This window comes from Zingiber officinale, chromosome 5A (genome assembly GCF_018446385.1).
Source record: "Zingiber officinale cultivar Zhangliang chromosome 5A, Zo_v1.1, whole genome shotgun sequence".
In the NCBI taxonomy this organism is placed as follows: Eukaryota; Viridiplantae; Streptophyta; class Magnoliopsida; order Zingiberales; family Zingiberaceae; genus Zingiber; species Zingiber officinale.
This window is the reverse complement of record NC_055994.1, coordinates 5,773,535-5,787,838: the sequence shown is the minus strand read 5'-3', so window position 1 is coordinate 5,787,838 and position 14,304 is coordinate 5,773,535. Positions and strand designations below refer to the sequence as shown.

Below are 14,304 nucleotides of genomic sequence, written 5' to 3'. Positions count from 1 at the left end.
ATATTTATACATGGGTCGATTTTTAAATATGGCGTACTGATAATTAATTTTTTCCGCGGAGAGAATTCTGGAACGCACTCTCAGATTCCCCCTGCCGCCATTCGGATTTACATGCCCGAAGTAAAATATTGAATATTGCATACTTTTTTATTTCTAAAAAAAATAAAAAATGACATCTTGACATTTAAAAATGACGTGCCTCAGACCGCGTGGATTTGAATGTAGTGAAGTGCACGAAGTGTTTGACTTTTACAATTTCTGAATATTTTTAAGCTGTCACTGCTATTTAATGAAAAATTTTGAATTGGAGATAAATTTTGATAGTATTAAATTAATTTTCTTTAAAATTAATTGAGTCATAAAAATTAGCCATCTAAATTATATATATATATATATATATATATATATATATATATATATATATATATATATATATATATATATATAATATTAATATTATATTGCTCAGTCATCTCTGCACCTGCCACGGTGGGGCCGCACCTCTTGTCCGTGAGGTGCCACATCACCCATGAAGCCTTTCAGGTCTGACTCACCCTGCTTGCTTCATTCCTTTTTCGGCTGTGTTATTACTATTTTTTCCCTTCAGTTAAACAAATGGAAAGTGGAGTGTGTGGATAAAGCTTTGTGTGAGCTTTTCTCCACGCTAATAAGGAGACTTCGGTTTCCACCTTTGCCTTTGGTCTCTCTCTCTCTCTACATCGCCATTGTTGCCGTGTTGAGGTGCAGAGCTCGAGGGGCGACTTTAGGGACCGCCTTCCGCCTCCCCCTCTTCTTCCGCCACTGGGAGGTGCGCATCCAAGATGGCGTCGCTTTTGGCCTTTTCCCTGCTTGCCTTTTTGGTTTTCTCCTCTCTGGCTTCCATCGCAGGTGAGCCTTCGTCGAGTTGCCTTCGTTTCTTGCAGACTCGGTTCTCTCTGTGCCCTAAATTCCACTTTTCTGTTCAATCTGCGCGGATTTTGGCCCCCCGGTGTCAAATTTAGCTGCCGATTGGTGCATCTCTGTGTCGACAATTCGGGAAAGGGGGGAACTTTTTCGCCCTTTCCCTTTTATGTGGTTTATTAGGTATAGATTAGAAGATGGAGTAAATCTGAGAGAACGGCGATTCATTACTGGCAAAATGATCGCTGTTCTTACAGGCTCTGTAGACTGCACCATCTTTTTTTTACTGATTGTTACGTGGTTCAACACATGCATGGCTAGCCTCCTTCATTGGAGAAGTAGTGATGCTGAAAAAATTACAATTTCCGAACTTTTTTTGTTCAAAAACTCTTGATGAACGCTGGCACTTCAATAATTAGTGCTGATTGTTTCCATCTGCGTAAAGAGAAATATGTCTCTGTGTGTGTGTGTGTGTGTTTATGATTTTGTTACCAGATACATGCTGAAGGTTTTGTTTTGCAGAAGCTTATGATTCCCTAGATCCCAATGGGAATATAACAATCAAATGGGATATTATACAGTGGACACCTGATGGCTATGTTGTAAGTGCTTTTCAACTTTATCAAAAGTCTTATGAGATCGAAAACATTGGCCTCCATCTGTTGTGTAGTTTATCCAGCAACACATCAAAAGTCAATGATTCTCCTTTTTTCTATTTGTTGAAAATAATTTTAGATGTAAAGTTGTAACCAACTTCTATTGAAGATTTGAATTTTGAACTTTGAACTTTGATCTTGGTGTTTGTATTTCAGGCCGTCGTTACAATGTACAATTACCAGCAATATCGACACATCCAATCACCTGGCTGGAATCTGGGATGGACTTGGGCAAAAAAGGAGGTCATTTGGTCTATGGTAGGAGCACAGGCAACTGAGCAGGGCGATTGCTCGAAATTTAAAGGAAACATACCGCATTGTTGCAAGAAGACCCCAACAATTGTCGACCTTCTTCCTGGTACTCCATACAACATGCAAATTGCTAACTGCTGCAAGGGCGGCGTTATTAGTTCGTGGGTTCAGGATCCGGCCAATGCTGCAAGTTCATTCCAGCTCAGTGCTGGCCTAGCCGGCACATCCAAAAAGACTGTTCGTGCACCGAAAAACTTCACCCTGAGAGCTCCAGGCCCTGGATATACATGTGGACCAGCAAAGGATGTATCGCCGAGCACATTTTTAACATCGGATGGAAGAAGAAAAACCCATGCCCTGAGTAAGTTGTAATTTTGGGTCTTTAAGAATCCAAAAAGACTTTTCCATGTATTTCACACAGAAATTGTCCAATTCTTTACATACTTTTCATTGTTTGATTGCAGAGACATGGAACATTACTTGTACATACTCCCAGTTTCTCGCGCAGAAGACCCCTACATGCTGTGTATCGCTTTCATCTTTTTATAATGATACGATAGTTAACTGCCCGACATGCTCCTGCGGATGCCAAAATAACCTGACCCATCCTGGTAGTTGTGTCGAGTGAGTTTAATGATGATTCTCCTGTACTGTCAGTAATTACATTTTCGTCTATCGTGTATTGATATTCTTTTGCTCATTGCCACAGGGCAGACTCACCTTATTTAGCTTATGCAGTGAATGATCCTAGCAAAAGTAGCTATGCACCATTGGTCCAGTGCACATCACATATGTGCCCGATACGAGTGCATTGGCATGTAAAACTTAACTACAAAGATTATTGGCGTGTAAAGATTGCGATAACGAATTTCAATTACCGCATGAACTACACGCAGTGGAACCTTGTCATACAACATCCAAACTTTGACAATCTCACTCAGCTTTTCAGTTTCAACTACAGGTCCATAGCCCCATATGGAGACATAAGTAAGCTACTTCTATCCATTTCTCGTGATTCTTATTTTGTTTTACTGATGTTCATGTCCTTTGGAAAGTATCATGGATACATTCTCATCTGATGGCAATTCCATGCTATGCATAAGGCATCAATTTTATGTTTGATATCCCTGGGAGGTAGTTTCTGCTTTATGTTGGTTTATCTTTTTAACCATGCTTGAGTGGTTTTGCGACACAGATGATACTGCCATGCTCTGGGGTGTCAAATACTACAATGACTTACTTATGGAAGCTGGACCCTATGGAAATGCACAATCAGAGCTTCTATTCCGAAAGGAACCAAGCTTCACTTTCGAGAAAGGATGGGCCTTTCCAAGACGCGTATACTTCAACGGCGACAACTGTGTCATGCCTCCTCCAGATGCATACCCATGGCTACCGAATAGTAGCCCTCGGTTGAGATTTCCTTCATTTGTTCTGATGGTGGTTCTTTGGGCAGCTTTGGCTTTGTCGTTGATTCATCATCTCTAGGGGCCCCCTGGAATTTTGTGAAAAATTTTGCGCTGTTCAGATCTTCAACACAAACTAGTCGATAGCACATCAGTGTCCCTCTTGCGGGTTCTAAACATGGAGAGGTCAGTAGTCGCTCAAAGTTCACAAGGACTATGAACCATGTTCTAAAAAATTGTGTTCACTGTAATATAAATAAGCATTGGGATTTCAGTCTCTGTTTAATTATTTTAGTTCAGCCTTGTTCTCCTGTATTTTCGATTCACATAACTGCAAGAGAAGAACAATGTATCTTGTAAGAATTTTATAGAAGGTATATATAGTTGCAGCTGTAAAGATCTTTTTCTTTTCATTGATAAAAGTCTACATTCAAAAATAATAAACTTATACAATATATGAAAAAAATTTATTTTTTAAAAAATCATATAAGTACCAAAAATACATCAATCAAATGGATGTCTCAAATTAAAAGAGAACATTTCTTTTTAAAAAAACAGAGTTAAAAGGACGCGCATCTCATCACTGATTTTATTCTAAAAATATCCTTTATCTGAGTATTATTGTAGTAACTGTTGATAGTTGTTATAATATGTAGAAATTATCGAGTAATTATTATAATGTTATTCTTTATTTCTAACGCTATTATAGTAACTACGATTAAGTATTATGACGTGTAGAAATTATTATGTAACTATCACGACCTTTAATGATGGTTCAGTTGGTAAGTACATAAGATAATAATTATAGTGATCAGGAAGTCGAGACTAGGTAAAGGATTTCATCACCTCCACGGCCCTGTCCATGTACTTATCAATTTGGGTTCATGTTAAACTCTCTCTCTTAATGGCGTGAGACAATCATGAGAGGATTGCTAATGTGGCGGTATCATAGTATTATGTAACTGCTACATTATGTATCACTTAATATACTATTAACTTCTTAATAGATTCTATTACTATTTTAAAGTGATTTAAATAAAATTTTAAAAATAGTTTTGACTAAATTGACAAAATATATTTGATATAATAGTATTCAGAGCTTATAATTTATGATTTAAAATTTTAAAATTTAACTGTGGCAGCTACCAGTAACTACTATAATATAAAAATTATTTATTTCACTTTAATCAAATTAAATCATAAATTCATTCAAATAACATTGTAGTAATTACAGTGTAATTTTTATATATTATAATAATCATAGAATATCTTTTATATATTCATATAGCAGTAGTTATCGAGTAGCTACTTCTCCCATGTTGAAATAAAAAATATTTTATGATTAGTAAAATTTAGAACGTCCTTTGGTTTTTGCGCTTTAATTTTCTTTCCATGTAGACAAATTATTAGATGCATCGTTTTAAGACTTCACACCCGAATTTAGATATCAGTTATTGGTTTTAGAATAATTTATTTTACTATCATATTCGGTTTTACTAAGAAACCCCTGTAACTTTATATTTTTATTTCACCTTTCACATTTTTATAAACCTCATCGATAGGGGTGTAATCGAGTCGAGCCAAGCTGAGACAAACTCTTGGATATTTGAGTTTGACTCGTTTATAATCGAGTCTAGCTCAAGCTTTATTTAACGAATTTATTCATGGCTCACGAGCTTATTCGAGCCTAAACGAACTTAATAAATATAAATTATAAATTTAAATATTTATTAAAAACTAAATTATATATTTTAAAAAATTATAATATTCTTATTAAAATTTATAATTTTATTCTAATAAATAAATTTAATATATTTATATATGTTTTTCATAAGTAAAATGTAAAATCTATAAATTTAATATCAAAACTATTATTTTTTTTATTTAAAAGTTGATTCATCAGCTTAACGAACATGTTCACGAGTTAATGAATCGAATATTATGAACCTTGAGCTTGGTTTGTTTATCTTAACGAGCCTCATTAAACGTGCTCAAACGAACTTTTATCGAATCGAGCTTCAAATAACTCACGAACAACTTGACTCAAGTACACCCTTACTCATCAATTCATTCATATCATATGCTCTCATAGGAAGTTCGAGATAGAGAGTAAATTACCGACATTTGGAAGCGTTGAAGTTAAAAAGAAATTTTCTCCCACTTAAATTTATAAATTTATTTAAAAAAATACATCATACTTTTATATTTATTAAGACATTTTTTTTAAAAAAAAGTATTTTTATTAAAAAAATAAAAAAATCTTTCATCAAAAAAAATATGGAACCGTCACATCAACGACCCCCCTAGAGCCGGTCCCACGGATATGAAGGGAAATAAATACAAGTACACAGTTGAAAATGCATAGTCGGGACGTACGCTGACCTTGACTGTTCTGTTCTGACTGTCGCATGGTTGGGTCGCTGATAAGAACCATCATGCGACAGGAGCACTCAACCTGTCGACCAAGGTCAGACGATTGACTCGCCCGACCATGACCACCAGAGTCACCTGACTAGGGAATTCACACGTGGCAGCCCGGTCTGCCGTGCGGCTAAGCGAAAGAATTTTTATAATTTTTTATTTTTAATGAAAAAATATATTTTAGAAAAAAATACAGTCTCTAAAAAAAACCTCAGCGCACATTTTGCCAAAAAAAAAAATGCCGAAGTTAAAATAATAATTATGAAACTACAGGGAAAATAATTTTGACGAAACTAATAACTTTTTCTGAAATTCCTTGTTTCTCAATTTTTGAGATAAAAGTAAATAAATCTAAAACGAATAGACCTATTTCAATATATAAAAATATATATTGAAAAAATATCAACCAAACCCATTTAATAGAATGCAACGAACATTCGGTCTCGGCGAGAAATTCATAAATTTGGGTGCGAAACTCGAAAAAATCTCAACCAGACGCAATGCAGTTGACAGCAATAAAATTTAGTCTCAAAACAACTGTTCGTAAAACCCAAAGAGAAAACAAAGTCTGGAAGGAAGTAGATTGCATGTCAATTTTTAGTGTCTTTTTTAAAAATAAAATAAAATAAAATCGGGTATGAGATGTGAAAGAAAAAGATTTACTCTCCGATAAAAACTTAAATACAGAGGTTATTTGAGTAAAAGCGAGTAAAAAAAAATTCAAAGGCAAAATTACTTTCCCTCCTACTTCCTTATAGTAGACATGAGAGATGGAAAAGAGAAAAGATGTATCAAGGAGAAGGGAAAAAAGGGCGAGAATGGAGCGCGGGAAATGCACATTCAAAGTAAAAAATAAAAGACTAAAAACCATGACGGGCGATAGCATTAACTAGAAAATTAATATCTTTCAATGTGTATTTTCGTCAAAATAAGGTATCCGACTTACACTTGCAGTATCCTCTCCTGCTGAAGCAGTCTCATTAGTTTCAGGACCATTATTATAGGGATCGACAGCACCAGGAGAGACAGCAGATCCAAGGTTTGAGTCCTCAGCAGATTTAATGGCATTGTCAACCAGCATGTTATTAGCAGAATCATCATCGCCAGATATAGCTGTTACCTTCTCCAAGGAATCCAAATCATTTCCACTCGGTGCCGCCTCATTTTCTGAAGCTTTTTTAGGCTCAGTTTCTTTGGAACTGCCTGTCTGTAACACTGCATGATTCATCCATAGTATTTTGCTATTCTTCTGATACACGGACATGGCTTTCTGTAAAGAAAAAAAGACCATAAATGCATAGGCATAGGAAAATTGGAAGGCCAAGCCATGACAGCTTTGAAGCAAATAAACTGACATTGATCAGCCAATGGTTTCGAAAAGAATGAACATAGGAATATTGGAAGGCCAAGACAACGAGGATAGCTTTAAGTGCATAAACTGACATTGATTAGCCAATGGTTTAGAAAAGAATGAGCATGCGACAACATTCTTGATGACGCAGATAGTCAATCTGCCTAAAGTCTTGTTCCTACAAATGCTTGAGACCTTGGAAGCTAGTTTGCGAAGGTGTAATTTTGAGCATGATGATGAGGCTTCCTGTCATCTGTTCTAAATGAATGCTTCCTAGTCTTTTGTTATAGGATATACTTTAGGTTCGGAGTGAAACCAAATTCTAGTTTGAACTGTATCTGGAACATTAGCATCTATTCATGTCAACATTGACAAATAAAACACAAGTAATCCTGGGAAATGAGGTGGACAACACTGATGGGAAAACACTTCTGAAGGGAAAAGACTTGAGTTCATCAATTTGTTAATGACTATATTTCCATATGAATTACTGACATGAAATTTAACAGGGCAAAGATATACCTTGAATATATCATCTTTTGCAGTGGGAAAGAATGACTTCAAAATAGAATTTTTCTCTTTGTTGCCATATTTATTCATCTGAAACAGAATCAACCATAAAACCAACTGAGCTCGTGATTCTACTTTCTTATCAATATGCCAATGCAAGTAGTATACTCCGTACCTGGAAGCATCCATGGGAAGTTAAACTGCCAACATCTTTAATATCCAATATTCCAATTTGAGATGAGCACCTCTGGTACATCTCCAAACCCGCAAGATCAGATGAGATATCAATCCTGGAAAGGTAAATGGCAGCATAATTTGCTTTCTTATTGTCTGAAACAAAAGAGAGCTTGGATGTCTTCTTGGATACAACAATTTGAGGAGATTCCATCTCATTCTTAGATGTGGCTGTATCACTTGATTGCTTTTCGTCAATGCTTTCAGTTGGCAAAGATTTTGAATGGACTACTTCATCAGTTGGAGAATGTGTTGAAGATCCCTGTTCCTTTTTCAGTGCCAGAGTTTCCCTATTTTTGATGTTTTTATCCTTCCACATTTCAGAACCCATTCCCCAACCTCTACTGCCTCTTAACTGGCCATTCTCATCCCATTCTTGCCTTCCATAGGTAGGCGTCTCATTACCCAACAGACCATTGGTTCTGTCCCACATTTGCATTGGAGGTTGGCAAAATTGATCAAGAGAATTATGCCAACTGAATGGCCGGCTAACACCAGAAAATCTCTCAGCCATCTCATGCATATGATACGACATGCTACTATGGGCTAAATCCATAGGTCTAACACCAAACAAAAGAGGGGGTGGAAACTGAGGCATTGTTGGATGAAATCCAGTAGGAGGTGGCCCATGCCGCAAGGGAAGAAAACCATTTGTAGCTGGTGAAGGCCAATTTGGGGCACCTTTCCGTGTATTTCCATGTCCATTTCCAATTCCAAGATCACTTGTATGTTTGTTGTAACAATTATAAGACCTACGCTCACTACTATTTGCTGTATTATCATCTTGATATGGACCCAAGACTGAAGGGCTGTCAGTTCCGACCCTTGTAGGTGGTGGAGGATGCATGTGATTAGGTGAACAGTCTGGAATATAACCACTTCTGTAAATAGATGATGACCCAATGGGTGTTGACTCCCTAGCAGATGCAGCAATCTGGGATACATCATTTCCTCTTCCTCTGTCTTTGTACTTAGCAGACCTTTGTACCATTTCAGCATCAAGGCTTTTCCTAGGCCTTTCAAATTTAGATGATCTTCCTGAAAATCAATAGCCATAGATGAAACAAATCTTCCCTTGGACAAATTTGATGAACTAAATCATCTGATACAGCAATCATATCATACTTTGAAGAAGCAAAAGTTTCTACTGATAATTCACCTGAATAGATGTCATCCTTTATAGTTAGCTTCCCTGATCGGGGAGCAGCATCCCTGTCACGAAGTCCTGAAGAAGTTATACCATCTCCTTTGGAAACTGCAGAGCAACGTCTTTCTTCATGTTCTGAAATTCTGTGAATTGATTCTTCATGCTTTGATGTGTCCCTAAAAAAGAGTAACAAAAAGGAGAATTAATAACTCATATTAAAGAATTTAGTGGAAACATGTGGCGAGGAAGAAAAAAATATACAAAACAGAGCCAGGACAACAAGATCTTAGCCTTGTGGCTGTAAAACAATTAAGCTAACCAAGGTTGAAATTGATTCCCGAGCATAAACTAGGCCTCAGATACTACGTCATGTAACAACTACCATAGGCTGGGTTGTGCAGTAAGACTGAAGTCTCTCAGTCCTATCTAGACTGACACATTCTCAGACTTCTGAAGGGCTAAATGAAGCACAAGATATAATTGAGTACAGGTAAGATGAAATAAGGCAACCACCAAATCATATGCATCACCCAAATGTAAATGATAGTTCGGTATTGGACAAAACAGAAAACAATAATGTTCCAAGCATTTGACTTGGATATATAAATCATTTTCCACAAAACGAAACTAGATGACAAGCCATTATCTCCCAATCACTTGTTTAACTATTGCAGGCAACCTGAGATAATTTCCAGCAAAGTAAAAAAGGCAGACCAACTACTTTAGGATAGGTGATTGATAATGTCAAGCTAGAAGGTCAGGATATTAAATAAACCCTAGATGTTGCAACTGACAATGAAACTTGTGCATTATAAAGATAAAAAAGGAGATTCCCAAAAAAGAATCCATTAAATTCAACTCAAAACCTCAAATACCTGGCATACCTTAGTGATACAGCCAAATTCAATAGAAAAGCTATAACATAAAATATTTTATGATATTCCATCTTAGTACAGCATTTGTTGTTTATATAGCAGGGGAAATGCATAGAGACCTGGATAGTCTTTTGTTCAATTATCTTTAGAGAGAGAAGAACTCAAAACTCTCAAACTCTTAGTGAGATTAGAACAACAATAACTACCTGTTTTGATCATTATCAGGATGTGCACTGGAGCTGGTAAAGGTTTTAAACTGTCTGTTCTTTGGACTTGAATCGATCTTCCCAGTATGACAATATGCTGATCTGGGTTTACCATTGTGGGAACTAGTCCTATGGACACTTGATGCAGTTTTCTCAACTTCATAATGCTCTTTTGTGCCTCTCAGCTTTAATTCACTAATATCATCTTTTTCATCAGAATACCTTCTCCTCCTGCTATCTTTGAGCTTAGTGTCGTCAACAACATCGACATAAGTACCATCCTGATCAGTGGCATGTAGTTTAGTCTTCTTATGTCTATCCTGTAATTTGTTTTCATCTCTGAATTTGTAGGATTTATCACTGATGCGATCCTTGGATGACCATTCATCTTGGTTCTTCTCATCGTGGTGATTCTGATCTCTGTCATTGTCAATCCTGTATTTACCTTTATACTTGGTGTTGTCGTGCCTTTCATCTTTATAGCTTTTGTTCCGACTATGATCTCTAGAAGATAGTCTTCTATCATCAAAGTCTCTAATATCCTCCAACCATTTATCTCTATCTTCGTTCTCATCCCTCCTTGTGTGTTTATCTGGCCTCTTCTCTATCTCGGCACTTAGTAACACATCCTGAACTTGCCTTTCTGTTACCAAATAGATGAAAAATACAATCAAAATATATTAGATGATAACATTCATGATAAAGCACTAAAATATGAGCATATAATGTGTATTTCTGTATATTATATCACAAAATAGAACACTAAATCACATCAAAAAGAAAAAAAGAAAACACAAGGCAGATGATAAAATATGAAAGATAAGCCCATCCATAAATATTACTGAAAATGCAAGCATGACTTCAAAAGATAATGATAATTCATAATTTTTAAAAAAGATTTGTTTTACCAATCACAAAAATGAATAATGAAACTTCATAATAGATCCTGATAGCAGTGGATCGATATAGTTAACAAATATGACATTATTATAGAAAAAGATCAGTGTCAAACAATGAAAACTGAAAAGATAAGTTTAAAACATCTGACGATCAAATTACGTTTTTGTATGCAACTAATATCTGAATTGTGTCAGACACAAAATGAATTCTCCAATTCAGTTAACAGAGAAATCACTAGAAGTTGCTCATCTTTGGTATGTCATCTAACTTCCAAAAATCAAAGGAATAAGCATGATGGAAATAGCATTCTATTAAGTTATCTTTCTTAATTGTGTAAAGAAATTGAAATATAGTTAACCATTAGGCAGATAACAACAGTATACTATTTCCTCTACTACTTGTGACTTATTAACACACACATGGATATATGCATTATCACCTACAAAAGCAACATTTACTGAAATCAAATCCATAGAATGACTTCTCACCCAATTTATACACATAACCTATTCTCTTGATATAACTTGGTGCAAAGTAGAAAATTCACATGTTGGAATATGTTGTATGAACAAATGGAAAATTTAATTTATATACAACGGAGCATAAAAATTTCATACAAGGAACAGTTCAAGAATGGCAACATACAATTGAGCATGATAATTTCAAATGGCGCTACCTCAAGCACTATATGAAAAACTCTAGGCTCCCTAGTCCAACATTTATCCAAATCCTTTACATCAGAGTGATGTTCAAACTTCACATAACAAGATATGTTCAGCTGTTATTTGGATACACTTGATTTATTAAATATCATTAAGCTATAAAGCAATAATTTGCTTCTATAAACTCATTCAGATCGTGTTCATGTCAATCAACAGTTCAACAAAAATGATTTCTAAACCAAATTTGACAGGATGTCAGGTTTTGAGGAGCTTTAATACTTAGACTCTTCACCTATCTCTACCCATGATAGATGCCTACACTCAGACCCCAATCCTCTGAATGGACATTCACGATTGTGTAAAAAGTTTTAGAAAAGGTTGTGTACAAAATCCAAATAGCTAAACTACTAGTATGCCTTTGCCACTCCTAAACATCAATCAAAAATCCACAAAAAAACAGCAAGGCACAAACTGTTCATATTTAGTTTCATATAGATAAATGGTGAAAATAATGATGCTGATTTTCCTTGGAAGTTCAGGCAGGAATCTAAGGTTGAAAGTTGATAACAATAGAAAATGCTGTTGTATTCACCAAAATGTCATTATTTAATTAGGTGATGTACTTTGATTACAAGTTTGTAGAAACTATCACGCAACGTGCATCTCCCTAATAAGTTAATTGTTACATGTGTCAGAGAGTAAGATCAATATGCCATTAAATTAAGGAAATGGTTTCTGCTTACACTTACCATTGATTTTTGCATTCTTCTTCAATGCAAGTTCTTCAGTGCTTGACAGATCCCTAGAACCATGTTTCCGACTGTGTAAATCCTCTGGCTTCTCATGTCTACAATCTTGGACCTCCTGATAGTTGTTATTCTCCTTCTCCTTTCCATCCTTGTAATAATAAGTAACCTCTCTCTGACTTGAAACTCTCTCAGGGTTCCCCTTCATGGAGTCATTTCTCCCTCCACGATCCTCATCCCTTTCATGTGCACCATCGTACCTTCTGCTTGACCTATTCTTAGAATCAATAGCCTTTACCTTCGAACTTTTATCCAGCACCAACTGACCAAAATCCTCACCTTTTGACCTCTTTTCATCATTCTCCTTTCCGCCGTTCCACCGATCAGCAACCACCACCTCCTCGTTCCCTCTCGCTTTACGCTTTTTCTCACTGGAGGTATCTCCATTGCTCTTGTTCAAAATCTCTTTGTCGGAATGCTCATGCACGGATCTCCGTTTCTCCGCCTCCAGATCCCTAGAAACACTGGGTCCCCAAGTCCCGAGGGTCTCCTCCTCTCTGGTTTTCCTCTCTCGGAGACTCTCGCCCTCCAAGGAGTCAGAACGTTCACTCGAACGCTTAGGCGAACGGTGCGAACGGCGACGCGAACTCCTCGGCATCTTCCAGAAACAACCGAAACCCTAATTTCCCAAGTAATGCCCGAACCACCGACACAAGTAAATCGTACGAAAAGAAAACAAATAAAATCTCCTAAACAAATCCTTGGTGCGAAATCTCAAAGATCTCCAGCCTGGAGTGGATCAATCAATGGGGTTACCAAGGCGAGAGACGCGAGAGAGCGGCGGAAACTCCACGACGGCAAAGCAGCGAGATCGACGAGAAAAGGAACATAAATTCGCTCCTAGAACGGAAGGAGATCTATGTGGAGAAAGATAGATGAGAAGGCCGCGCTATGGAGGAAGCAGCTGCGGCTGCGGCTGCGGCGGCGACAGAGAAGGAGAAGGGAGAAGTGGAAAGAGGAGACGACAAGGGTGGCAGAAAGCCGGGTTCATGGCGAGCCGGCGGTTCAGCACAAGGGCAACATTAAATGACTAAAAACCCCTCACCACCCCCAAATTATTTTGCGAAGACGCATTAGAGAGGCGAGGGCATTTTTGTATATTACATTTTCTTGGTAGTTGCAGACTTGCAGCGTATCTTTTTTATTATTTTTATACCAACTAAAATTATTATCAAAATCTATTTAATGATATCAAAAACATCTATATAATCTCAAGATTTAAAGACTATTTAATATGATTATAATATAATATATTTTATTAAAATAAATACATTGAAAAAACACTCAAAATTAGCATAAATGGTAAGAGAACGGATCCTTATTATTTATTTAAAGATCCTCAACGAAATTATAAATTATATCTAATCTTATCTTTAGCACTACTTCTAAACAGAACTTTTACATCATCTATCATGAATATATACATTAAAAAAAATACATAGATAACTCATTTAAAATATTTTTTTGATGTACTTTTAAAAATAAAACCATCAATAACAACATTGTATTTAATATTTTCTAAAATATTTTTACAATGCATAAAATTACTAATCTATCTAGCCTATCTTAAGTCATTATAGTACAAAATTAAGATTTTATTAATTTTAATTTTGAAAAATTTCTTTCGACAGATACCACTGTCACGAATATGGTCAATAATATCTTATAAATAATCATCACATTTGAAAATATATCCATTGTTTTTAAGAACTCTAATATTTGAATGGCAAATCGTTTTTTATTTGTTTCATAAAATTTATTTGGTAACATTATTTGTAAAAATTATAGTTTTGAAAACATATATTTTACATCAATATTAGAAGTGTCAATATTTCTTAAAGTATTTTCAAGATTCACATAATAACTCATCAATTCATCATCATCATCTAATGAAACTAATTTTACAACATCATATAAGAACCCAAATATAAATTTAAATATTGCAACTATTCAAACATACTCTTCAATTGCCCAAGAG

The 14,304-nt window shown here is 35.8% G+C and overlaps 2 protein-coding genes across 2 annotated transcripts; one reads left to right on the top strand and one right to left on the bottom strand.

Moving 5' to 3' along the window:
* Positions 1-651: 651 nt before the first annotated feature.
* On the top strand, positions 652-3,611 carry LOC121979365 (COBRA-like protein 1). Its single transcript, XM_042531352.1, has 6 exons — positions 652-888; positions 1,423-1,502; positions 1,713-2,169; positions 2,273-2,432; positions 2,518-2,795; positions 3,004-3,611. Exons 1-6 carry the CDS (start codon positions 822-824, stop codon positions 3,294-3,296), a joined length of 1,335 nt encoding a protein of 444 aa, XP_042387286.1. The 5' UTR covers positions 652-821; the 3' UTR covers positions 3,297-3,611.
* Positions 3,612-6,488: 2,877 nt separating this feature from the next.
* LOC121979363 lies at positions 6,489-13,288 on the bottom strand. The gene is made up of 6 exons (XM_042531351.1): positions 12,270-13,288; positions 9,959-10,601; positions 8,890-9,053; positions 7,672-8,768; positions 7,509-7,586; positions 6,489-6,905 (listed from the first exon to the last, which is right to left on the bottom strand). The coding sequence occupies exons 1-6, from the start codon at positions 12,922-12,924 to the stop codon at positions 6,543-6,545; spliced, it is 3,000 nt and encodes a 999-aa protein (XP_042387285.1). The 5' UTR covers positions 12,925-13,288; the 3' UTR covers positions 6,489-6,542.
* Positions 13,289-14,304: the final 1,016 nt, after the last annotated feature.